Source organism: Psittacula echo, assembly GCF_963264785.1.
Source record: "Psittacula echo genome assembly, chromosome: 2".
Taxonomy (NCBI): domain Eukaryota; kingdom Metazoa; phylum Chordata; class Aves; order Psittaciformes; family Psittacidae; genus Psittacula; species Psittacula echo.
This window is the reverse complement of record NC_137737.1, coordinates 157,402,379-157,429,374: the sequence shown is the minus strand read 5'-3', so window position 1 is coordinate 157,429,374 and position 26,996 is coordinate 157,402,379. Positions and strand designations below refer to the sequence as shown.

The window sequence follows — 26,996 nt, the reverse complement described above, 5'->3', positions numbered from 1 at the left end:
GTTGGTTTATTTAGTGATTATACTGGATTGATTCAATGTTCAGGTCTAATTTTTCCCTTCCTGAGTAAGGAAAAGGGTTTTGGACAAGAGATTAAGACGTTTAGTTGACACTCTGGCTAGAAATGCTTCCAGAAGTACTACTTAGTATAAGTTAGAAAAGCTGACACCACCTTAAGCTCCAAAAACTGCATCCAGCAGTGTCTGAGGCATTGAAAAACATGAGTTCCTGTGTCTGTCAAAGGTAGTGGCAGCTGCTGTCTTGGAAGTGAGAGCTTCATTCCTGTATGAATGAGATTAAATTGGGTATTTAAGGGAGTTTTCATGACAAAATAACAATTTCCATGATGTAATGGATGGGATCAGTGGAACAACTTCTATTTTAGTTCGCTATTTGTAATACCAGAGGCCAGTTTACATGAGGTTGGCTCCTGCCTCTCTGAGGAAGTAAATGATAGCAGTTCTTGCACTTCATTATGTATGACTGAGGGATCTCCAGTAAAATGAAAACGTATGCTTCTATAGATAACCCTCTTGTGTAATGCGTCTTAACTCCTGAGGGAGCCTGCTGATTTTTGGGAGTTTGAGATGGGAATGAGCAGTGTCTGCTGATGTGATCTTGTTTGGATGCTATGGGGACTGCTTGCGATTGAAAGCAATTCTTTCCTTCAGAGCTGAAGTGTCTTAGCAATTCAGTCTATGTTAAATACACTTGTATTGTGCTACCTCAGGCTGACAAGGGAGAATGTTTGCTAGAGATGTCCTTCATTAGTGATGAGAAGGTGGTTAGACTGATGTAGCTGGTGAACTTGTGGCTCCTTCTGTGTTGTGGTACAGCAAAGTTCATGAAGTACAACTTTGTTCATGGGCTTTCTCAGTGAAGCAACACAAGGGGAATATATGTGTGGCTTCCAGTGAAGCATGGGGCAGCTCTGAAACAGTACACATGCTTGTATGTCTAAGTACATGTGGCCTGAATTTTTCATACTGAAGCAAATGTATAGCTTATTTCAGGAGCCTTCTGAATCAACTGCCTTTACTCTGCCATGTGGAAATACAGGCTTTGAGGAGCTTAGAGAAAGCAGGCTGAATTTGGACACATCTCAAGGCTGTGACCTCAGAGGTTAATTACCTTTAAACTCCCTCCAGCCCTGGATTCACTGACAGCTAGGAAGTTAGGTCCTGGTAATGTAATATTGCTCTGCTTGTGTGCTGAGGCTGGAATGTGTGGTCTCTTCCTCTATCCCTCTATAAACTTGTTTTAAATGGATCATTTCTTAAAGCTATGAGAATACTGACATTGAATGGTGCCTGCAGAGTATTTTACCAGTGAAACTGCATCTGAAGTTCAAAAAACCTTGAAGGTCAAAATGTATTACTAACTGAATAGCTCAGAAAAGATGCTTAATCTTTAGAGGAATCTTATAAATGCCTAGGAGGGAAGCTGCTGGCTAAAATGACCCACTAGCTGCTAGATAATGCCTGCAGTTGTGAACACAGTTGCATGTAGCACTTCTCTACTTCTAGCAGACACTGATTTAGGCAATAAACCGTTCATTTACACTGTAGAATTTGATCTTGTCTAGCTTAATAAACTCTGCCTGTGATCTACTGTTGTTGTTGTTTGTCAAGCTCCTCATTACCTCAAGCTTCAATTCCTAGAGTAGGTAGCCAGTTCCACCCACAGCATGTGGGCACCTCTAACTTGCATGTTAGGCAAAACCAGTGAAATCCTTTCACATGGCCCATCACAAGAAGCTGCAGCTGGTAGTTCTTTTTGAGTTTAGCAGTCTGTACCTCTGTGGTTACTCCTAACAGCAGAAGCTGCCCTAAAACACTTGCATCAAATGGTCAAGCAGTATGTGTTGAGCCACACTGCATTTGCAATGATGACATGCTTGAGAGAAGAACAAGCTTCACTTGCACTTCAGACTGACTTTAATGTGATGGTGAGTGTAAAAATACACTGGATGCAGGCAAAGCTACTGAAGTTTAATGGGGCTTTCCAGTTGGCCTGCTGGGAGAACTGCTGTGGAAAGTGATGAGGCTGTTGTGATGGAGAGGGGAGCTTTAGCAGCTTGCAGAGTAACTGGTAACATGAAGTATCTGTGCTGCCCTTTATGTGAGGGTCACTCCCATTACCTTTACCTGTAATACTTGCAACATCCTGGGCTGTGACCTATTCCAGCTGTAGGTGTAAGATTCATCAAAACCATGCTAACAGTGGGATAACCTTGTGTGCAGTTGGTTCCATTAGGGAAGGCTTAACAGATTGGATAACTGTTGTTAGAGCTACTGGTTCTTCAACTTGCAGCATGTTGTCAGCCCTACTAAACAGCTTTCATTCAACTGTGTGGTTAAATGGGGGAATACAGAGTGCAATGGTTGTTACTTGGCTTAACATACCAGCACTAAACAGGTATGGGTGTTGAAATGGCACTTTTCCTAAGCAGAGCATTACTCCTGCCTAGTAACTGCTCTAACAAGTACAGTAAACTTTCCAGCAGAGTTCTATGTTTAAGTTGCCATACAGAAGCAGAAAACACTAATGATTCTGGCAAATCCAGTTGCCAGAAAGCTGAAGTGGAATGCCTGCTGTCAGGATGAGTGACACCATGTGTGTTGCTTGAGAGATAACTGGTGTTTCAGTGTGAGTTGCCTTCCAAACTGAGATCCTGGACAGTTCAGAAAGCAAGCCTGGAAGCAGACACTGTTAAGCTGTGGAGCTCTGTGCTGTGAAATAAAGGCTTTACATGCTTTGGTAAGCTGCTGCTGGTCAGGTGACTGTTTTACAGCCAACAGCTTATCAGTTACCCACACATCTTGCATTTTGGTCACAGCCCTACTTGCAGTAACCACCCAAAACTTCCACTGGTAAAGATTATTTATTCCCCAGCTGGGTCTGATGGTCTCCTGAATCCAAGCACTGAGTAATTATTGCTATGCTGAATAAACTGGTTATTCTGTTATGCTTCTGTATCACAGTTCACTCTTCCGAAGTGCAATAAGATACTCTGTGTGAAGAGCTGAGTTCATGCTATTAAATCTAGACATCTGATAGAGTTGCTGGAGACTGAATTTGCCTCAAGTTAAAAGCTGGACTTCAGGCATCTCAGCCATGGATTCAGAGCACTAATGTCTGAGCCACTTTGGTTTTGTGTGCTGTGAACTGCCATCTTAGGGAAACTGTCACACAGGAGCTTAGCTAAAGCCCCTTAGTGCTGGTATGTCCAAACAAGTGCTGTAAAGTCGTTTAGACTGCAACTGGCATACTGCATTATAACAACTTGAGAGCAGCAGCCAGGGTTTCTCATCAAACTTACTCTTGGCCGGTGACTCTGGGAAGAATGAGGGCACAGGCTTTTGCTAGGTAATGATTTGGTTTGGCTTAGGAGCTCCCCCTGACTTTGGTTTGGCTCTTACTGGCACATAGTCTGCTCAAACATGAATCTTAATCTATAAGTGATGGGAAGTTGGTCTTCACAAGACAGACAACTTCTGAAGCACAGAGCTGGAGGTAAGTTGCTTTCCAGGACTACCAGCTATGAAGGATATGGGCTGTTAAAGCTTTAGCTTTAATAGCTTTAGGACATGTGGCTGGCTTGACACCTTAGGCTTGACCAGCAGTCTGTTCTGCAGTGTTATGCATGTGTCTGCATATGGAGACTGACTAATCTGGGGCCCTGAGGCACTCTGCGGGTGGACTGAAACCGAATTTTCTTGTGTGACTGAAGCTGTCAGTAGCTGCTCCTCATCTAGCAAGGCATAAAAGGGTGAGAGGAAAACAAAACTTAATCCTAAGGAATAGACTGAGGATACTTTTAAATGAATCTTAGGGTGTAAACAGCAGCAGGGAAGCATTTACCCCTGTTCTGTTTGCAAAGCTGTACGTGAGGTAGATTTTGTCACTGTTCTGGGGAGAGCAAGACCAGTGCTCTTAACAGAGCAGAGAGGGAACCTAGTTTCCTCATTTTAAATGAGAGCTCCAATGTTTTTGTAACTGAAATTGAAACCAGTGTTATGCTGACCCTGCATATTTTCTATCCTCTGCTGGCTGGCCTGGACTACTTGTGCATGCAGTAGAGTTCATTTATTTTGGAGACTTAAAAACAAGCCGTTATCACCCTTTGGTGCTAGATAAATAAATGATCTAACTGAGGGTTGAACCCAAAGCACTCTTTTACAAGAGCATAACTGCATGTCATGCTTATCTTTATTCTGTCCTTGAATATATGATCAGTCTAACTGGACCATATCCAGAAAGCAGTGGCTTAACCCAACAAGCGATGACTACAGAGCAGTCAGGTTTCTATGCCACTTAATTTCCTATCATCACTTACATGTAGCAAATTGTCTTGCAGAATACACTTAATCTGTGTGCTGTTTAACCTATGATTTGTTTATCAATCTTATGGAAGTACAAATAGAAAGAACAGGGATCAACTATTTAAAGTAGTCTCGATGTTGGGTCTTTGCTTCCAGGTAATAAAAGCTTCAGTTTGGGATTTTCTGTGAGGAGGGAGAAAGCACATGTGCAGGGCACAAGTCGTCCTCCCATTTTACAAGGGGAATATGTGAGCAAGTATACTGTGCAGTCTGGCTCTGGGTACTCCCAGAGGAGTGATCTGACAGGCTGAACTATTGCTCCTTCGAGTAGTGTGGCTGGCCAGCAAACTCCCAAGGGTTCAAAACATAACCCAAACCAAATGTACAGCTTGTTTTAACGCTAACACATCCAGTGCACATGTCCTGTTTGCTGTCTGAAATGTATCTGGGGGAATTGGCTTGTGATGGAGGTTTGTTCTTGGCTCTTGTTCTACATCTGACTTTGGTGTAGAACAGGAAGAGGTTTACACTTCTCAGTGCAGGAGCTATCCTCCTTGTTTCCAATGTCATAGCACTTCTGTGGCTCTGACTGCCATTCACATTGGTTGTTACAGCTGAAAAGTCAAAACATTTAGTGCTTTCTATGGACTGAAAAGGGGAGTGACTTGACAGTTGTCTGTACCTGTTACTGCTGGCCTTACAGTTGGAGCTTTCTGCTGCTTTGCTTTAAAGTCACCTTTTCAATTTGTCATCTTCCACCTATGGGATGTTCAAAACTCAATATGCAGCTGCAACAGTAGTGGGCTTTTCATTGTACTGGTGGAATGGCATTGAAGCCAGTAAGATGTGTCCTCTTCCACATGGTCACTCTGGGATAGTTTGTGTGGCAACTCAGGATGCCACTTGAAAATAGGCCTTTTGACATTATAGTACTAGCTGAGATCTCTTCTCTTCTTTGTATGCATATGAGCTGGACTGAACTACTAGGTAAAAGTGTATCTACCGAGGCCTTTCAACTGTGTAGTAGTTCCCAGTTAAGCTGCATATAAAAGGGTTTGAGTTTCCGTCAGGTTGATCTTGTGCTGGCATCTTCCATAGATGCCTACTCATCCAGTGGGCTTGCTATTAAATTGTTTGTAATTCTTTAACTAGTTAGGAACAGTAGGATATAGTTGTGGGCAAGTCTCTGATGTGATGACTTAAAGTAGAGCCTTACTACTGTGTTTCAGGGTATTATTAGCCTGTCCATGGCTAGACCTAAGTAACATCCCATTGTCCATGTAAAACCTAATGTTCAGTATACACTTGACTGTGTTCTCCTTGAACAGATTTTTTGCCTCTTCCTACCTTTGCACAAGTCACTTCATGGAAAACTACACCTGGAAAAAGCCACGCAAATGCCCAGTGCTCAGTAACTCCAAACTATTAAATAAACACATGTTTGTCAGACTACAGACTTCCAGCTCATTCCAGCAGCATTTCCCTGAGCTGCCCTTAGTAGCTTTCTCTTCCTCATTAACCATGCTCCTAAATTAACGCTCTTTCCAAGAGCTCAGTTCCAGCTCTGTGTTAAGGCTGGTTACTGAATAACTGCTTGTAATTAATGCCTAAATTTATCACTGCTACAAGAATAGCTACACTGTTCCCTTAACTTCAGCCTCTTTCAGAAACTTTCGGTCAACAGACTTACTGTCTGGGTGGCTCTTTGAGGACTCGGTGTAGGTATCATTAAATATCTGACTTGCAGGATCCTTCAGTGAACTTGTCAACAAGTTGCCTGGATTGTGGATCACGACCTCATTCTGCCTACTTGGAATCTGGTAACTGATGTGTTCCTGATGGCCTTCACTGATCATTTTAGGGTCTTTTCCCACTGACAAAGCCACAGGCTAGGAAGTGGCCCATGGGCCAACATCCCTGCTAGAGAAAGCTTTAAGTCCCTACACAACAATTCCTATATTGAGACTGAATACATCCACCATAGCTTATAAAAGCCAAATTCTTTAGGGAATTAGGATTTCAGTATTGCATGCAGGAATTGCTGCAGTCCAAATGATTTGAAGATGTTGCCTCTAGGAAGTGGGGTAAGGGAGCTGCTGCAGATCTGTGCTTCAAGCATTCTCATTAAAATTGCTTTGTACTTGCAAAAGATAGGCCAAACTAGAGGTGTTGTAATGGTTCCCTAAGCTTTACTATTAAGAGTATGTTGTCTAATAAGGGCAGATTCTAATGTTATTGTGCTTAAATACTCCAACTCTCTAGTTACGACCTCTCTGCCATGCAATATACTATCAGTCTTGCTTCTAAATTAGCATGCTGAGGGTGGAAATGCTGTGCAAATGAAAGCAACACTTTGTTTAGCACCAGTAGCAGTGTTTAGTTCATTAATATTGCATCTAACTAACTTGGAAACTGAGTGACAGCCTGCCAGTGCCAAATATGAAATAAAACTGGGTTCCTTCCTTTTGCTTCAATGACTGCATCCTTCCTCATTCTACCTTGTGTGCTTGTGCTAGTGACATTCTAATGCTTCATTTTCTTGCTCACTGTGGATGTAGGGATTAAATAACTTCCTACTGCCCAGGCAATTAAATAGGGGTATTTTTTCAGATACCACAGAGTTCTGGCCAATTCCTGGCTTTCCCTGAAGAATTTCTTAAAATACTGGAGTAGAAAGGGAGCAAACCAGGAAGCCAGGGCTGGAAAATCCTTTTCTCCATCGTATCTGATAAAGCAAGCAAGAGCCCAGAACTTTCCTTCATGAATTTGTTAACCTCATAGGACAAACTGTAGCTCTCGGTTGGTTCATGTGAGCAGCTAAAACTGAAGCTAGGCAAGTCATCTTGCACCTAAAAGGGTTTAGGCTTGTAATAATGCTGTCACCTTTCCAACCTTCCAGGGAAGAATGGAAATATAAAGGCTTACATAACTGATGAGTACATCCTAATTAGTTTATATCTGGGCTTGTAGTTTAATGTTGGATCTGCATTCCCCAGACTTGTACATTGAGGGTTAGGCACAGGCTTAACCTGCAGATGGTGCAGGGAAAGCCTCAAAGTCTCTGTAGCTTTTCTCATCATTCATGTGCACAGTTTCACATGCGGGAAGGATGTATTCAAAGTTACAGACAAGTGTCACTGTTCATGATCTCGTGGGATTCAGAGTGTGGCTTTAGTGTGTAATTGCAAGAACTTCTGGAATCGGCTTAATCTAGTAGTAGTCCCATCTGCTCCTTGTGGTAGGAAGTGTTTAATAGAAAGCATATGAGAAGGCATGGACAAGTGTTCAGTTTATTTTCTGTCCAGCAAAGAAATCTGGGATCAGGCCACTGAAGATCCTGCCCAGAGGGTTGGGTATGTTCCCCCATGTGTGTCCTAAAGTAAACTCAAGTCTGGCTTATGTTATTTCCTTCAGCAGGAATTAACTTGAGGAGACTTGTGTCTGTGCTAATTTCAGTTCCATGTTTTAAAGCTGGTAACACTTTACTTGCAGAGTTCTGTTCTCCATGCCAGAGAAGGTTTAAGCCTGGTGTAGAAGCTTATTGTTACAGGACAAGTATTGTTTCATCAGGGAAAAGACAGGATACAGTTGCATATTTTGTATTTATCCTGTTCCTCCAGACTTCATGCATGATGACTGGTGGGTAAGGGCATACTAAGTCTTTCAAGGAAGGTGAGCTGACAAAGTTTTCCTAGCCAAAACTATTTGGTTATCTGTAGTCATAGAATCACAGAATGGTTTGGGTTGGAAAGGCCCTTAAGATCATCCAGTTCCAACCCCCTGCCATGGGCAGGGATGCCTCACCCTAGACGATGTTGCCCAATGCTCTGTCCAACCTGGCGTTGAACACTGCCGGGGTGGAGCATTTACCACTTCTTTGGGCAAGCTGTTTGAGTGCCTCACTGCCCTCATAGTAAAGAATTCCTTCCTTATATCTAACCTGCATTTCCCCTGTTTCGGTTTGAACCCATCACCCCTTGTCCTATCACTGCAGTCCTTGATGCAGAGTGCCTTCCCAGCATCCTTGTAGCCCCCTTCAGACACTGGAAGCTGTTCTGAGGTCTCCACACAGTTTCTCTTCTCCAGGCTGAACAGCTCCAATGTTCTCAGCCTGTCTCCATACGGGAGGTGCTCCAGCTCCTGATCATCCTCGTGGCCTCCTCAGGGCTTACTCCAGCAGTTGGATAAGCAGCCTGGCCTAGTGTGAGGTGTACCTGCCCATGGCAGGGGTTTGAAACTGCATGATCTTAAGGTCTTTTGCAACCCAGACCATTTTATGATTCTATATGCTATAATACTGTTTACAAGTTGAGCCAATCCTTACTTCTCTGATGGGAGAGATCACTTTGTGTTATCCTTTCAGCAGCTTTTACATTTGAAACCTTCTGTCAAGCCTTTGTTTAAGTAGACTAATCTCATGCCCTTCAGACTTGTAGTCGTGTCTCTGGCTCTTGTCTTCTCTATGATTTCCTCCTCCAGCCCTTTCTAGTTGACTCAGCCTGTTTACACACAGCACGCTTTGCTCACTGAATTGTTTGGGTTGAATGCTGTTGTGCCTGATGAGGAATCATTAGTCATATGGGGTGATCCTCAACTCTAGTATCACACTAGGGCAAAAGTGAGAATATCTGCCTTCAACAGGATTTGACTCAGGTTCTGCTTCCCTGCTGTGATCCACAGGGCTTCCTGAAAGATGAGTAATCCCTTCTCTAGTAACCTGCAGAGTTAAGAGAGAAGTAACTCGACTTGCTTCTAGAGCAGTAACTGGAAGTACTGAGTTACTGCTCTAGAAGCAGCAGTGTTTGAATAAAGATTTGCTTGTGTTCTTATTTCAGCCTGCCCTTTGCAGTCCTTACAGATCTCTGTTCAGAAGCAGTGCATGAACCAATGATACTCTTAGACCAACACTAGAAAGCTGCTGAAACCCTGCTTAGAAGTAATATTTTGTAGTTTCTACTCTCATAGCAAAAGTCATGGAAGATGCTGTAATTTCTTTTAAGTCCACCTGAGCGTCCTACCTGCTTCTGTGGTGGGTTTGTCTAAGGTTGCCACTGGGATGCATGGCACACGCTAATTCTTACAAGACCTGTGATATCCAAAATAACTGGTAATTCATAGACACCTTCAGGTGTTTGAGTTGGACTTTTCCTGGAAGACAGAGTGACCAAACTGAGGCAATTCCACTGGTCTACAATCAATTCTGTCTCTAACTGGAACCAGAGGCGGCCTATAACAAGCCATCCAACATGCCAAAGTCATAGCAACAGGCTTATTAGAAATACCAGGAAAATTACTGTCCCCACAGTTTGACCTGGTAATTCTGCTCAAAGCCTCATTCACTGGATAGTTTTTGTTTGCCTGTTCTTACCTGCCTACACTTGAAGCAGGTGTAACATTTCAAGTACTTAGGATTGATATGTACATCACTATATCAAGGTATTAACTGTTTGCCTACTCTTCAAGGACTTGGCCAAGTATGTAGTAAAGTTGTTCCTTAACCTGAATGACAAGTCTGTTAATTCCAACAAACTGTTGCCTATAGATGCCTTGCAAACAGTGAGGGAACCACCCCAGAGCAGTGAAATACTTCAGGAGCAAATGTTCCTATCCCTTATCAATTCCATGTGTGATAAATGGATTTAGTTAGTTCTAATGTTAGAGAAAGGAATCTCTTCAGTGTTAAGGATCTTCATGGGAACTGGGTTGGAAGCCAAGCCACTGCCTTGTACCAAAATAAACTGGTAAGAGAAAGAATTGAGTTAAAAGTAGAGCAGTTCTTTAAGGAAATAGTCTGAAGACCTAAAACTCTTTTGAAAAGGTGAGGTAATATTAGGCAGTATTCATTCAAGTACTTGACTTCATTGCTTCTGCACCACAGAAATAAAGCATCCCTTTCTGAAATGTCTAGTCAAAACCACCTCACAGCTTCAACCGGGTGTATGTGTGTTCACATCATACTTCATCTGACCTCTGCATGTCATTAGTGATGCTTCTTGCTTGGGATGCTGCTGTGGGCACTTGTCATCTCCTTCTGGAAGATGAACATCAAGTCAGTTTTGACAATGGAGAAATTAATGGAGAGATCAACTTTTGGTAGCAAGCAGAAGACACCAAGAGTTGATCATGAGTGGTGAATCAGGGAGATGGCAATGTAACATCTAGAATACTGCAAGAGCAAGCTCAGCTTGCCAAAAGAGCAGTGAACAGACCCCGTGGCCTTTATGTTTCTAGGATCAGAGAACAGAAAGCGATGAAAGCTTAAAGCAAAGGAAGAAATGCCCTAGCTTGTGCTATGCCTGCTCTTAACAGCTTCTGCTGAATTTCCCACTTGGTTTGAGTCTTCAGTATCTGTCCAGGGTCACAGATGAGGAAACTGCTGCTTGTTCTCTGACTGAAGTGAATGCACTTCTGAATAGAAGATTTGATGCATTTCTGAAGATATTAGATGTCTATAGGATACCCTGCCAACTCAGCTGTTGCATTTCAGCCTCATGCTGTTCTGTGTGCATGTCTAGTCTAGTCTAGTATTTCCCTCATTGTACTTACTGTTTTCAGTGCCTGCAAGTATTAAAGCTGCTCTACCTACCAAGAGGCATACCTGTTATACTATCTGACCACAAATTCATTCTGACTCTGAGAATGATCTGGAAAGGTACTCCAGCTGGTATGCAATTAGCTGTGCATAAAGAAACAACCACTGCATTAATGTTATTTTGTAAACAGTCATGCTTGTAGAGGCTGAACTTCACTGCCATGTTCTTCACACCAAACATCTAGAAAATGACTCGAGTGCAATCACTTCAAATCTTAAAATTAAATGTTGACTATGATTTATTGACTTTAAATACTCTTTTCATGTAAAGAAACTCTCCTGCTAGAAAAATGCTGCATAGTCCAGTAGAAACGATTGCAACAACAGTTTGTCCTTAATGGATGGGCAATAAAAGGTCCTTTAGCTTGTGTAATGTTGGCTCACTGAGGATGTTTTGGATAATTCAAGTCTTCCTCTCTGATGATAACTTCCAACAGAAAATGCTTGTGAGAGATTAGATGTTTTTCAAACAGCATTTGCTGGGCGTGTTTTTCCTTTGGGGGGAATAATAGTATTTAAGGACAACCAATGCTCAAGTGTAGGTTAGCATCTACACCTGTACTTAGTTGTAGATGTGTGTACACTCTACCTAGGCCTGCATGGCCTGCTTATGGCTTGTAACAAGTACTTACAGTGCAGCTCACAAAACTATTATGCAGATTCCTCTTGACCACTCTGCCCCTGGACAGTGTCTCTGGGATTTAAAGGGGCATAAGACCTATGCTCTAGATCTTACAATAATGCTTACAGTTGTGTGGATGAGATCTGCTCCCATCTCTGCTTTAGCTGTGTCTCTAAAGGATTCCTTAGGTTGTGTAAAGCTTCCCTTGAAGGATGGCAGCTGTATATTTTGCAGCAAGCCTACAGGAAAAGTTGATGGACTGACAGAGCATGATGGAATTGTTTGAATGTGACAGGACTAAACCTAGACTGAGATGTATTATTCACTTTTCATCTGCTGAAGGTGACTGTCATGATAACTGCTGTTGTGATTGCACTGGTTGGTTGTGATTGCTGTGACAGCACACTATAAAAGTGCTTCAGCTTTGGTACAGAACTCTGCAGGTCTCATCCCATAGTGGTCCAGATGCGTATGTTAAAGCGGCATCTGAAGAGGCTGAAGCTTGTGCATCCTATAAGAAGAGGGTGGATGACAGCCATTCCCAAATGAAGTAAATTTGGGTAAATTCTGTCAAGCCTTTGCCAAGTGCTTCATAGTTCTACAAAGTCACAAATGGGAGAGGTCTGTGTCCTCTTAAACATTCCCCTGCTAGCAGGCCTTTATGTTTCAAGTCCAACTGCCAAGCAAGCACTTGTATCCTCTTGTTATTTTAGTGTGTGTGTCAGTAAATATCTTCTCCTGCCAGTTCTGACAGGGCTACAGCTTGGCAAAACACAGGACTGAAATAGCATTTGTTCACAGTCCAAAATCAAAGTATGTCCTGATGGAACTGCTCTTGAGTGTGCTCACCAGCTTCTGCAGCTCATAACCCAGATGTCTAAATCAAATGGGTTTGTAAATAGACTGTGTTGGATGCTTAGTAAATATGCTCTGTTGGCTGGAGGGTTAGAATCATAAAATGGTTTGGGTTGGAAAGGACCTTAAGATGATCCAGTTCCAAGCCCCTGCCATGGGCAGGGATGCCTCACGCTAGGCCGTGTTGACCAAGGCTCTGTCCAACCTGGCCTTGAACACTACCAGGAATGGAACATTCACCACCTCTTTGGGCAACCTGTGCCAGCGCCTGACCACCCTTACAATAAGGAATGTCTTCTTTATATCTAATGTGAACTTCCCCTGTTTGAGTTGGAACTCATCACCCCTTGTCCTGTCACTACAGTCCCTGATGAAGAGTCCCTCTCCAGCATCCTTGTAGCCCCCTTCAGATACTGGAAGCTGTTCTGAGGTGTCCATGCAGCTTCTCTTCTCCAGGCTGAACAGCTCCAATGTTCTCAGCCTGTCTTCATTTGGGAGGTGCTATTTGTTCATTACCTGTATTTTATTCTCCTACAAGGTGTAATTCCTCAATGGTATGTCTCACCTACTTTACTGAAAGTATTGTTTGCAGAAGTTCTTCCTGTGTTGTTCTCAAACACTGTAGATACAGTCTGAAATCAGTGGTGTTGCAACCCTTCTAAGCACTGAGTTATCCATATTGTTGGCCAAACAGTGTTTCTCTGGTATTCTTATGATTTATTACTTTGATTAATGATGGGCATTAAGAAGAGATTCTCAATTCTGGTTTTTTAGTTAAAATACACGGGTAATGCATCACTGCTAGGTCAGTTCAGATGTTTGTTTAAATAACTGAGAAATCAAATCAAACAGCTATGCTTCATGGCAATGAATGTAAGTGTATCTGTCATACTGGTATTTGGGACTATGTGAAACACTCAAGCAGGGATCTGCTCAAGGGCTCCAGCGGTACTCTTTATGGAGAGTGCTTTTCCAATGCTTGTTTGTAGTCACATGTACTTCAAAGAGGAGGCACTGAAGATGCTTTCCAGAGGTGCTGCACCATGGAACTGCTGCTCTAACCTGTTGGCTTTTACTAATACCACTTAATGCATCTTAGGCATGAGGTCATGTAGCTGGGGAGCAGCTATTTCACTGCACCACTCACAGTGTGGTTGTGTGAGGGGGAGTTGGGTTGGATGCCAGGGAGGAAGTCAGCGAGAATGAAGGACTTATCTCTAAACACTTTTATTCCTTCCTTTCAACACTCAGCTCCATCTAACACTTCATCAAGGGATGGGAGAGTATTTTACTTGGCCCAGGCAGAGGGAAGCTATGCAGAGCTGGGGTGGGGATGAGGGGAAGGGATCTCTCCTTTACACTGACAAGAAGCAGTTTCCAGCAATCCTTCTGAAGCAGTTCAGGTTCAAAATGCAGGTTAGGCTGTAAAGAGTTGCTTTATTACCAAGGTAGCACAGTGATGCTGTGCCAGTTTGATCTGTGAGCCCACTCCAAGAAGGCAAAATGAGAGTATTTAGTACAAGATGATTGTGGTGAGATGGTTGCTCGAGGTGAGCTGACATTATACAGTTAATTAAGGGGATTGTCCTAAACTTCTTTTTTGAGGGCTGTGTTTTCTAATGAACTTGAGCAGCGTGGATTGAAACTGCCTTTTCCGAAAGGCAAAGGGCAGTGCTAAAGCATCATTTTTAGCCTGTATTGCAGCCAAGGTATTACCCACCACCAATTGCGGAGGGTTAAAACTGGATGATCGTTAAGGTTCCTTCCAACCCAAACCATTCTGTGGTTCTAGAAACTGAAGATGATGATATAACCCATTACATATAGTTGTTTACAAACCCTTCAGACAATCTGATATGTGAGAAACCCTCTTCTATGTTGTTTTGGTTAACCTCTGTCTTTGTTGGAGGGTGAACAAAATCTTATAGATGCTTTCGAGAGCCAACTTTAACAGAGTTTTCTCAGATGGATTGATGGAAATGTGTTTAGAGACTGGTAATTGGAGCTAATTCCAATGAATTACTTTGCAGACGTTAATGATATGCTAGAGGAAGGCAGCTTAGGAAGATCTACACTGTGCTCTTTCTTATCTTGATCTATTGAATAGCTTCTGTAATTGTCTAATACATATTCTGGCAGTATTTGGGTTTCTTAAGCATTTACAGCCTGAAGAAACCAGCCTGCAAATCTTCAAGGAATATAATTCAAATGCCAGTACATGGAAATGAAGTGTTGCACTCTTCATTTTAGGTGCAGTGAGATCTGCAAGAGACATCTAACTTTGCATATACAGACTAAATAAGCAGCTTGACTGTTTTTTACAGATGAATATTCATGCAAAACACGAGTCTCAGCCTATTATAGGAAGTATTGCTCATTCTAGAGAGCAATTTGCCAATGCTTGTGCTGGTGTTATACTTCGTTTCCCACACTGTGCAATCAGGAGGACAGCCTTGGTGAAAGAACTTGCAAAAATAAAGTGCCTATTTGACCAAATCGGTGGATTTTCTTAGTGCAAGTTGTTATTTGAAGGCCAGGTTGGATGGGGCTTGGAGCTATCTGGTCTAGTGTGAGATGCCCCTGGTTATGGCAGGGGGTTGGAACTGGAGGAGCTTTAAGGTCCCTTCCAACCGAAACCATTCTACAATTTGCGGCAGTGTCAGACCATCACAGCATATTTGCACTCTGGCCTGAGCATCTCCATCCCTATGAGTCTTTGAGTTCTTTGTGCTTATGTGATGACTAGGTTGTTATTTTTGGTTTTGAAAGTACTTAGCTGTTAGTACTTACTATCTTGCCTTCAAACTTTATCTAATTTTGGAGGTAGAACCTGCTACTTGGAGATGAGTAAAGCATGCCTCTGTCTTTGCTGGAGTGTGAAGCTGCTTCCGTGTGCCTGCTGTACCAGCATCACTGGTCCTAGCTGTTATATCTTTTGCTAGCTGGGAAAGTTTTTCTTGCTATTTATGCCCAGAGAAAATAGCTCTGTCTTACGAAGATGTTCTCTCTGATGTCATGAGGATCTTCATCTTTCCACCCTATGTCTTAAGCTCTCTGTTCCTTCCAGCATGTCTGGGCAAGAAAATCCCCATCGGGGGAGTTTGCCATCTGTGACTGCATCAGCACATCTTCCAGCATGAGCCAAAATCTTGCTCTTGGTCATTTTCTGACTAAGCTTGGAAGGGAGTGGAGAGAGTCCTAAAAACCAAGAGGGCTTCTAGTCAAGGCCATGTAGAAGTAGGCAGAAAACCCTACAGAAGATTTAATATTGGCAGGGCTGGAGTTGGGAGCTGTTTATGTCAGGTTTTAATACTTTCTGGAATTCTGCATGCATACCCAGGAAAGGTGCAGCAAGTCTTCATTAACCCTTTCAAAATGAAACAGCATATGCCCTTGCTGCTATATTTTGGGGTGATGGGAGTTGAGGATGTCAGATGCTCAGCTTTAACAGCAGAAGAGCTGCCAGAAGCATTTCTCTCTCTTAGGTTAGTACAGTTTCCAAAAGCCATGCCCTGACTGAAACATTAGCAGCAAGGCAGAGGTTGGAAAAGGCCTCAGCTGGATTCCTGTGTGTGAAGAGGCATAAGTTTGCATTACAAGAAGTGGAATAAATGCTGCTTCTCCCAGTGAGGTGGATTGCTCCATATTGACTTCATGCACAATGTCCTCCAGATTGATTTCCCTCCTGCCAAATCTTGCTTCCGTGGCCTATATTGTGTGATAACCTCAAAAGTAGGTCATGATGGAAAAGCACCGCACTGGTTCCAGTGGCTGCCTTTGGTTTTTGTGGTTTAAATCTCAGTTTTCAAGATGAATTTGTTCAGAATCTCATCTAAGCCTCCATTCAGTGTCAGTCATTCCTTAGGCATGGTATCCTTGTAGAACAAGCTCGTTTATGCTGTTGTGTTCCAGTGCCTTTGATTACCTGAATGATGAACTAAATGTTAGGACATGTCAAATGTGGTTCTCTATTGCACCCAGTTAGCCTTAACCTTTCTTCTTTGGCAGGCTTTTAGTGATTCAAAACAGGTTAGTCCAGTTTAATGTAAGACTGTTTTACAATCAGAGGTTGACTTTCCTCTTGGGATCTGCAGTAATGTTGCTCATAGCTGAGTCTGGTGTTAAGTAATTTGTAGTATAGTTGCATTTTGTAAAAGTTACTCATGAATAAGTGTAGTCTTCTCCCTCTGATGGGGTTAATAGAATCCTGGGTTTAGAAACCACTATCATAGAATGGTTTGGGTTGGAAGGCACCCTAAAGCTCATCCAGTCCCAACCCCCTTCCACGGGCAGGGGCACCTTCCACTAGAGCAGGTTGCTCCAAGCCCCTGTGTCCAACCTGGCCTTGAGCACTGCCAGGGATGGGGCAGCCACAGCTTCTCTGGGCACCCTGTGCCAGCGCCTCAGCACCCTCACAGGGAAGAGCTTCTGCCTTATATACAACTTGAACTTCCCCTGTTTCAGTTTGAACCCATCACCCTTTATCCTATCACTACACTCCCTAATGAAGAGTCATCCTCCAGCATCCTTATAGCCCCCTTCAGACACTGGAAGCTGCTATGAGGTCTCCACGGAGCCTTCTCTGCTCCAGGCTGCACAGCCCCAACTTTCTCAGCCTGTCTAAAAATAATGTTTGCGTTTAACTGTGTGAGAAGTCTGAATAGCAATTTAAACAAATGCCTGCCTGTAATTGCTGCCCTTTTGAACCAGAGGTCTCATGACTCATTTATATATTGGTGCTTCTAGAAAGTCACAGGATTTTTTGAGTCTAAACTTAAGGAACACCTTAACCCACAGAAGGATGCAGCCGCTTTGCTGAACTTGATGAGTTGAGCATTATTTGTCCAGCTGGGCTTAAACCCTCCAGGTATGTTTTCTACATGCTTTTCTTCCTCCTGCAGTGACTGAACACTTGAGTCTTGACATGGGCCAAAGAAACTTCCCCTGTGGCCAGTTCTGTTACTATAAACAGCCACTAATAATTAGCAACAGAGCCGCAAACAACCGGGTGCAAATAGCTGCCTGTTGGCTAAGCAAGTGGTGTTCTGCCTTGCATCTGGCAAGTACTGGAGGCAGAGTACATGATAGCCCTCCCAGCATGACAGGAGGTCCTCCTACTGCCTTGTGGTAATGAGGCATCTTGAACTGGGCAGGTGGATCTGCTTTTTGACCTTGTAGCTGCAGCAATCTGCCTACAACTTGGTTTCTCCTTGTGACCTGCAATTTCACACAGGCTTTGGTGTTAATGCTACTTGTAGCTGCCTCCATTCCTTACTACCCCTATGCAGTGTGGATCCGTGCAGCCATGCAATCAGATAAAACCAACATGACTCTATCAAGGATTTATTTAGCTTCTTGGATGTGTTGTTGTCAGCTTCATTTTCAACCTGTATCGGTTACACTGCTTCACTACCACAGGCTTGTGTGGCTGTGCAGGAAGGGGTGGGAGTAAGGAACCTGGGGCAAAGAAGAGGAAGAACTGACTGCTGCTGTAAGAGGAAGTACTTGTTTATTCCAGTTTCAAGTGATTGAGAAACCTGTAGTGTAAGCAGGTAATGTATTTTATGTGCTATTCCTATGCAAGCAGCTGACTGTAAAACAAAACTACCCTTGCTAGCAAAACAGCCTGTCCTAGCAAAGTATAGTTTGCTGTTATGATTTGAAGCTGTGATCAGCTTTGTACTGCAAGCAGGATCTATTTAGTTTCAGCTGCTACTGTCTTTGTAGTAGAATCATGGAATCAACTGGGTTGGAAAAGACCTGTAAGATCATCAAGTCCAACTGTTCCCCAGCACTGCCAAGGCCACCACTAACCCATGGCACTGAGGGCCTCATCTACACGGTGTGTGAACACTTGCAGGGACGGTGACTGCAGCCCTGCCCTGGGCAGCCTGTTCCGATGCCTGAGCACCCCTTGGGGAAGGAATTGTTCCTCAGCTCCATCTAAACCTGCCCTGGTGCAGCTTGAGGCCGTTTCCTCTTGTCCTGTCACTTGTTCCCTGGGAGCAGAGACCAACCCCACCTGTCTCCATCCTCCTTTCAGGCAGTTGTAGGGAGCGATAAGGTCCCCCCTGAACCTTCTCTTCTCCAGACTAAACTCCCCCAGGTCTCTCAGCCGTTCCCCATCACACTTGAGCTCCAGGCTCTGCACCAGCTCTGTTGCCCTTCTCTGGACCCAAATAGTAGAAACTACTGTCCCTATTGCAGATCTGTAGAACAAAATATTAGAGCAGTCATCTATACAAAATGGGTTGGATTTGCATCTTATGGAATAAATTTTAATGTATTTAGAGAATGGACAAATCCTTGTGAGGTTTTTGAGGTGGCTTGCAGGGAGATGAAGGTCATCCTTGCCTTTAAGAGCTGCTCTTCACAGTGACATGCTATTTGTCTATTGGCATGGTGGAGCACCAGAGGACTTGAACTCAAAACATTAGTAATTATCCTTGGACAAATGCCATTTTCCTCTTGAAAAGGCACAAGTCCAAGTGTCATTTTGCAAGCCAGTCAGATGCTGAAGCAGAACCCAATGTCCATTTTGCATTTAATCGTGGAAGGAATAAGAAGTGATGCTTGTCTGCAGCATAGGGGTACAAGTGTTCAGCCAAACATTTTATTTAGTCTGAATAAAAGCCAGATAAACTCAGAATGTGTTTCTTTCCAATACTAATATTAAAGCTATTCTTAAATCAGTCTAGATAGCTTTCCAAGAGATGGCCAGATTATTTGCAAACCTTAGCAGAAACCAGTTTGGCAGAAAAAGTACCTGACAAATAAATGAAATGACTGGGAAGTCATAGGCTTGTCACCCTCACGTGATTCACAGGTGAAATAGAATCATAGAATGGGTTGAGTTGGAAGGGATCTTCAAGCTCATCCAGTTCCAACCCCCTGCCACAGGCAGGGACACCTCACACCAGACCAGGTTGCTTCAAGCCCTGTCCAGCCTGGCCTTGAACACTGCCAGGGATGGGGCAGGCACAGCTTCTCTGAGCAACCTACAGCATGGTTACCAGTGTGTATGTCTGTACTCATTGGAGAACTGAAGGAAGGTGAGGTGTAAGAGACTGAGAGGAAAAGGAATCTTGTCCTATTAGACTTCAGCTTCTGAACTCTTAAACTTGTGTCTTCCAGTAAAACATTTGAATATTTCATGAAGTAGGAGTACACCAACCTTGTTTTCTTCTTGTTTACGGCTTTCTTAATGTGTGATGCAGAATGTGGCATCAGGCTCTGTTAGTGATCCAATGACAACTGTGACTGGAATCATTAAAGCCTGGTTAAATCCTGTAAGAATTGGTTCTTAGGTCTTTTCATAGACTCATAGGATTATTTGCCCGTATGAAATTAGTGGTAAACAATGACCTTTATATGTGGTGATGGCTCAAGGTATCTCTTCATCCTTTCAAAGTCAAGAAGGTGGAATTCTTTTCAACTGTAGAATCTTTATTTGAGCTGGAATATTTCCTGCATCACTAGAAAACAGTTCGTGTGGAGCAAACCTGAATGCAGCTCTTCACCATGATTTGAGAAGACTTTGATGAAGCAGTGTACTTACATGTAAAAGAATGTAAGAATCATGTTGTAGGCACATGTTGAAAACAAGAGATAGCTAGGTAAGGGCTTGAAGTTAATGCAAGAAACTTTAAGTCCAGGATGAGAGAAGGGGGTAGCTTGTTTCGGCTCAGTCCCCTCTTTGTTCCCTTAGGAATTCCATGGTGTTTGGACAGAACTGTTTCCATCCATTTCACTTTGTTCTTTCCAGTTTTTCTTTGTCTATGCTTATTCTTCCTTCAGGACTTAGGATTCAGTATCTAGTGCACACCTACCGTGCTGAAATGAGCTGTTTCTTACACCAGTAAATGCCTTCAGGATTGCCTAATGGCTTCAGAGGAAGAAAGCCCTCTAAAAGACTGGAAGTTTTCTTATGGTATCCATGTTGGGCCCATTTAACTCTTTATCCACTTGCCAAGCTCTGTTATTGCTTAATAAAGCACATGTGTGATTAGAGTCATATGCTTTGGCACTGGTTCAGAAAACAGAGCTGCTTGTCAAACAGAACATTCCTTGTTAGCAAGAGATATCTGGAAACGTGCATTAAATATAGTTCAGTATTCAAAGATTTGGGCAGGATCACCGTTAACCCTGTTTATTTGGGTATTGCTGGGTGCTCTCAGCATCATCTGGAGGTCAGAAGATTGGATCACAAATGGAAAAACACTGCTTGTCAACCTCTTCTGTCCTGACCTAACACAACACACCAAGAAGTGTGATAGAAGTCACTTGCCCAAGGCTTTGTGCTGCATAATGGTCTAGTGTGGGCTTTTTGTGCATCTCTAGCATCTTAGTGCATGCTAGGGAAAAGAAAACCACTGAACCTTGTGGGCCACAAATACGACCTTATGTAATTTTTCCTCTTTTTGGAAAACCCTAAAGAAAAGCAGCAATTTTCCTTTGGTTCTCTGGTGGATCATGTTCTTTGTCTGTAAATGCTGCCTATTTGAGGCACAGGATTACTATAACTTGTTTCTGTGCTTTATACTCAGGTCATGACTTGTGTCTAGATGGAATCATAGAATCCCAGGTTGGAAGGGACCTCATGGATCCTTTAGTCCAACCTTTCTTGGCAAAGCATGGTCTAGACAAGATGGCCCGGCACCCTGTGCAGTTGAATCTGGTGTCCAGTGTAAAAGTATAACAGATTACAAGCAACTTGAGCAGTCTTTGTGACATTTTGCTTATGGATCAGTTTTCAGGATATATTACTTGCATGTTCTGTTGAAATATTAACTACCCCTTTATAGGTTTTGTCATTGTTGCAATGTGACCAAAGGTCAAAGTAAAACGTGCAGTTAGGTTGAAGAGCTGGTGTCATCAGTGCCCTTCTTCCATTAACATTTTGCATGATCAGGAATATTTCTGTGGCTGCACTTCTCTTCATACCCAACCGCGGTACAATGCCCAATGCAAACCTATTCCCATGGCTGAAATTCTTCCATCTACTTCCTTGTTAGTCATGAAAATCATAAAATCCCAGAGTGGTTTGGGTTGGAAGGGACCTTAAAGCTCACCCAGTTCCAACCCCCTGCCATGGGCAAGGACATCTCCCACTAGAGCAGGTTGCTTCAAGCCCCGTCCATCTTGGCCTTGAACACTGCCAGGGATGGGGCAGCCACAGCTTCTCTGGGTACCCCGCACCAGCACCTCACCACCTTCACAGTAGGATGCCTTTTAAAGCTTTATGGAAAGTGCATGGCAGAATGGGGATGTGGTCTCAGCTTCCTGGGATAAATGCTGTCTCATGGGCCAGTTTACCTTTTAAAATTATTATCTTTAGGTGCTACATGGTCAGAAAGGGATGGATGAAAGGTTTCTATGCTTTTTACTACTATGCCTCTCACTCCTGTGCTCTCTTAGTACCCAGTCTGAATGACAGTTAAAATGTAAGCCTAGGTCATCATTTTTATGGTACTAATGCTGGCCTATTTCTGAGGTGGACTCCACACAATAAAACATTTGAACCACAGGAGTAAAGAGACTATTGGAAATTACCATGATATTCAGTACTTCAGTTCAAAAGAGTATACTGTCAATCCAGGTTTGGTTTTAGTAGCCAACAAACATGAAAAAATACCTTCCTTCAATCCAGCTTCTCTTTAGATGCCATTTACTTTGGAGTTCTGTGCTGCAGAGAAGTTTCTGTGACAGTTCCAGCAGGTAAATGACTTTATCTCCCATTTTGGTAAGGAAGAATGCTGCTATTCGTAGTTGCCAAATTCAAAATGAACTTGAAAGGAGCAGCAGCACAATCTGGATCAGTCTAAAATGAGTATGAACACAACCTAGCAGAGCTTGTGGAAGAGCTGGAAGACCTTTCTGAGAGGCTCTTGTTCTCTGACTCTTGTGTTAGATATGCACTTGGAGGCAGATGAAAGTGCTGCAGGAAGAACAATTCCCACAGAATTGACATAATGGAACAGTAATTCTCTGTTCCTTTCGATAAAACCAGTCCATTGAGCTTCTTGCTGTTGCACTTGAATACTGTAACTGCTGTTTCTGGCATGTTTAAAATCTCCTGTTGTTCTTATCTGTGTCAATTACAGTTTCAAAGTCTACCTCCATCTATCATCCATTATTCCTGTGTCTTATATTATCTCATCTCTCCCCATCATCTTCCACTTCCAGAATAACATTTTCAGTCATCCCTTAAGAGTCAGGCTCAAATGAGCTTAATCTCAGATACCCTCTTTTGTCCTGTCTCTTTATCCTTCCCAATGACAAATGCCCCCAGCCTGGTGTCATCCTGCTTGCGTCTGCAGGCATCATAAAACATTCTGCTGTGATGAACTGCCTTCCTCTCTGTTCTGCTACCCTGGAACTGTGCATTAAATGAGGTGTGGAGGGAAATTGAGTTAAATCCTTCATACACAGTGACAGGAGGAGAAAATAAGTGTAAGAAAACATTAGAGACTTTAAAGCCATCTTGTGCAGGAGTGTTATCTGTGACCCATAGTCTGGAATACAACACACATGTTCTGAGTGAGTTCTGAATAATAAGAGCTGATATTTAAACTTTTACATTCTACTGAATGTAACTTTGTCTGACTCTGCCAGCAATGAAATGTTTTATGACTAGTCTGTAATTAAAATAATTGCTCCTTCTCTGGAACCTGGATTTCCAAAGTTTTCCTCACCCAGAACTTGTGTTATGAGAAGTGGAAGTGTGTTTCTTTTAATACACATGCTACTTAACTTCCTATTTATGGTAACTTTAATAGCCCTTCAAGGCTTAAGTTGGAACCTCAGGCACTAAAGCAAAGTAAGAGAATCACGTCCCTTCCCATTCTGATGTGAGTTCAACACTGTACACGCTACTGAAAGGAGGCAAATGGATTCTGCTGCATGCAGGAGCTCAGCAAATTCAAACCCTGACTGGTGGAAAGAAAAACCTTTATAAAAAACAAGGTGTTCATGAAGAACTTGAGTAGGTGCCTGTTTGTGCCATAACTCAGTGACCCCAGGCTGTGCATCTCAACTCCTCCTGTTAATTCTGAGTTGATGGAGAAATACTTCCCTGAGTCTTTTTTGTTCTGGGCTATTTAGTGCTTACAGATGAAAAGCTGGAGCTTAAAACTCTGCTTGTAGCACTTATGTTCAGTAAGTTATTCTAACTTCTCTCATGTGATTTCAAGGTTTGAGTAGCTCCAAAGCAAATTATAGTATAAAGTTGTTATTGAGGAGATCAAATTGGAGCACTCCAGTAATCTTGAGGAGCATGGGAGGAGAAAAATCCCAAACAGAAGAAGATTCTAAAGAGGGCCTACAGGAAATCTGGAGAAGGACCCTTTACAAGGGTGTATAGGGATAGGACAAGGGGGAATGGCTTTAACCTGACAGAGGGGAGGCTGGGATGAGCTATCAGGAGGAAGCTCTTCCCTGTGAGGGTGCTGAGGCGCTGGCACAAGGTGCCCAGAGAAGCTGTGGCTGCCCCATCCCTGGCAGTGTTCAAGGCCAGGTTGGACACAGGGGCTTGGAGCAAGCTGCTCTAGTGGAAGGTGTCCCTGCCTGTGGCAGGGGGTTGGAACTGGATGAGCTTTAAGGTCCCTTCCAACTCAAACCAGTCTGGTATTCTGTGAAAGGAAGAACAAAATGCACTCAGTAAACTGCCTGGGGGTACAGCTGGAAGAAGGGTGTCAGCAGGAGGGAGCACAGAAGATGATGTTCCTGTGCTGCTCTTTTAGTAGAACAGTGTGTCAGGTCATGTTGAAGCAGTTGCTGTTGGGATATGCTTTAAACCCCAGACACGTCATGCTCTTCTTAATGTTCATTTTTAGGTTCACCACTTCATGATCTGGTTTATGCTCTGGCCCACACATGGTTTTTTGTTGCCACTGCTGAAGGGGCAGGAACTGCAGTGTGGGACTTCTTAGGCCAGCTCTGCTGCCAAAGCCAGCACCTCATGGAACCATTCCGCTGAATGTGTAGTCACTGTGTGCAGAGATGTTGATGTGCATCCTTCTAGTACAAACATTAGTACAAACATGATGTAATCTGACTTTTAATAAAGTGCTTTCTTCTCAAGTGCTTAAACACATTTTGATTGACATGGTACACAGTATGTCTGTCAGTTTAGACTTTGTCTATGCACAAAGGAGGGGGGAATGTAGATATCTTGGTTGGAATACATTTTAATAATTAAATGTATGGTAGAAGATCGTCATCATTCTACTTGCATGGGCTTAAGAAACCTCATAGGATGTGGGAGTAAGTAAAGATTGATGCCTATGCTGTCTATATCTTCATTAGAAATTTAAATATCAATCTTTAAAGTTATCTTTCTAATGGCTTATTTTTGCTCATGCTTGAGGGATAGCTTCATCATAAGATCGTGTGATGGATACTGCAAAGAAACTGGCAACTTCCAAAAGTTGACAGATGCTGATGTCTGTGTAGCCAGTGAGTAAATGGTAATGGATGAATCATCTTCCTGGCATAGTACTGGAATATCCTATGCTGTGTCTGAAATGGAACCTGCAGTAAATTTCCCAGAATCTGTTAGTCTTGTGCTCAGTGCTCTGAGGATCTCAGGCAAATGCCCTGATCTCTGGCTTTGTGCAGCACCACAGTCTGGACGAACTTACAAGTACAATTAAGCAGCGTTTAAATCTGAGAAGTAACTGCATTTCAATGGGAAGTCCAGAGGTAGGAGGGAATGTGGAATAAAAGACCCTACGGTAGGCAAGGACAATGGAAGCATTAAGCAGGAAATAGGGTATATGCTTGGGGGGTGGGAGGCACAATATCCTGAGAAATGCTATTGAAATTTTGAAATGCTTGCTTTTTGTTGCAGATTAATCAGCCACTCGATGGGGATTAACAGTGGAGCACCTCTTTGTGTCGCCTTTCCACCTCTGTGTAGCAAGACTGACACCTTCAGCACTTCTTCAATAATAATTATGAAACTGGTATTAACTGAATGGCAATTATGGATTTTTAACTCTAACTCTCAGTAAACCAGCAAAGCCATATGTTGAAATTCCTACCAAATAGCTTTTCATTCTTGAGTTCTCGTATCTATACAAGAAGTTGCAAGATACCTGTTTGTACAAGAGGAATATAAGCGTTACTTGCCTGAGGAACAGAGGCTGAAAGAGAAGACACCCTAACTTGTTCGTGGAGTTATGGTAGTATTATTTATATAGATATAACAGATATATATATATATTTTTATGGTAATGAATATGGCTCCCCAGAATGCTGACTCGGAATCTATGCAAGTTCAAGATCTACCTGTGGCACAGCTTCAGAAACCAGAAAACAAGGAGAATGAAAGTAGGGAGGAGACCATTAGTGAAGGCTCCATAGATCGGATACCGATACGCCTGTGGGTGATGCACGGTGCAGTAATGTTTGGCAGGGAATTCTGTTATGCCATGGAGACAGCTTTGGTAACACCTGTATTGTTACAAATTGGTAAGTAATCCTCATTTCTCTTAGCTGAAACTGTATGTTTTTTCATTCATTGCAAGCAGAGGAAGAAGGGTTTGCCAACTAAAAGTACATCAGGTAAATAAAGATTTGGCTTTTTGTTATTGGCTGTGCCACAGATTCAGTTGTGTGACCCTGTTTAGGATTTTTATGTGCATTCATCTTCTGTCTAATATTGCTTCCCTCTGTAAAAATGTTGACCTGATTTAAGTCTAAAATTGTTGACTAAAAGGTAAGTGTCATAGAAACAACATTAGACTATAAAGGATTGCAGTGAAGCTTTTTTTTATATATGGAGAAATGCTTCAGGTTACAGCACTTTAAAGTTAGATAAATTGGCATTTCCAGCTCCTAGTAAGTTACTGCATTTATTTCAAACCACTAGTGAGTCTTGGTTTATGTGATCTGCCTAGTTTATACCACATGAATAAACCATGATACCAATAGCTTTAGCTAATAATGGGATGGTGATAGGGTTTAGAATAGGAGTAGTCAGTGTTGAATTCATGGTGAGTGCTGTGATTAGGTTGACAATAAACTGCCTATGGTGTTATCTAGTATTATCTTTATCAACTCCAGAAAATCATATGTTCTATCAGATACCAGAAAACATTACATGAAGCTGAATGGAAGTACCAGACTGAGCATGCTTAAGTGAGGGAATAAATCAACAATGTGTGTGTATGGTGTAAATGTATAGATAATGCATGCATATTCTGTGTTTGCTAATGCTTGCTTTGGCTTATATATGCAGTTGTGCTTCATAGCATGCTCAGTTGTGGTGAAACAGAACTACTCAACCAACTCTCTAATGTTCATTAAATACTATTTAAAGCATTGTTTAAGGATTTCCAGATTAGCATCTCAAATGCAATGTCTGTATTTTTATATCTATATGATAAAAGGGCATCAGAGATTGAAGGTGTGTGCATGGAATGTATAAATTCTTTTGTGCAGTCTTCCTGCAGCTAAAAATACGTTTACATGTGAAGTTACTAGTCAATACTTGAATCCATAGAGTGGTCAATAATCAGTGCAGTCAGTGCCATGAGAGATGCTGGTGACTTCTGCCTCCAGGTTTTCCCAAACATGTTCATTTTCAGAGCTCATCAAATG

At 42.6% G+C, this 26,996-nt stretch overlaps 1 protein-coding gene across 3 annotated transcripts in view; it reads left to right on the top strand.

Moving 5' to 3' along the window:
• SLC45A4 (solute carrier family 45 member 4) overlaps positions 1-26,996 on the top strand; it is a 67,475-nt gene that overhangs the window by 2,281 nt on the left and 38,198 nt on the right. For all 3 annotated transcript variants that reach the window (XM_080611062.1, XM_080611061.1, XM_080611060.1), the window contains exon 2: positions 25,243-25,865. In XM_080611062.1, the coding sequence (XP_080467188.1) occupies positions 25,622-25,865 (244 nt within the window). In that variant the 5' untranslated portion in view covers positions 25,243-25,621. The remainder of the gene's footprint in view (positions 1-25,242; positions 25,866-26,996) is intronic.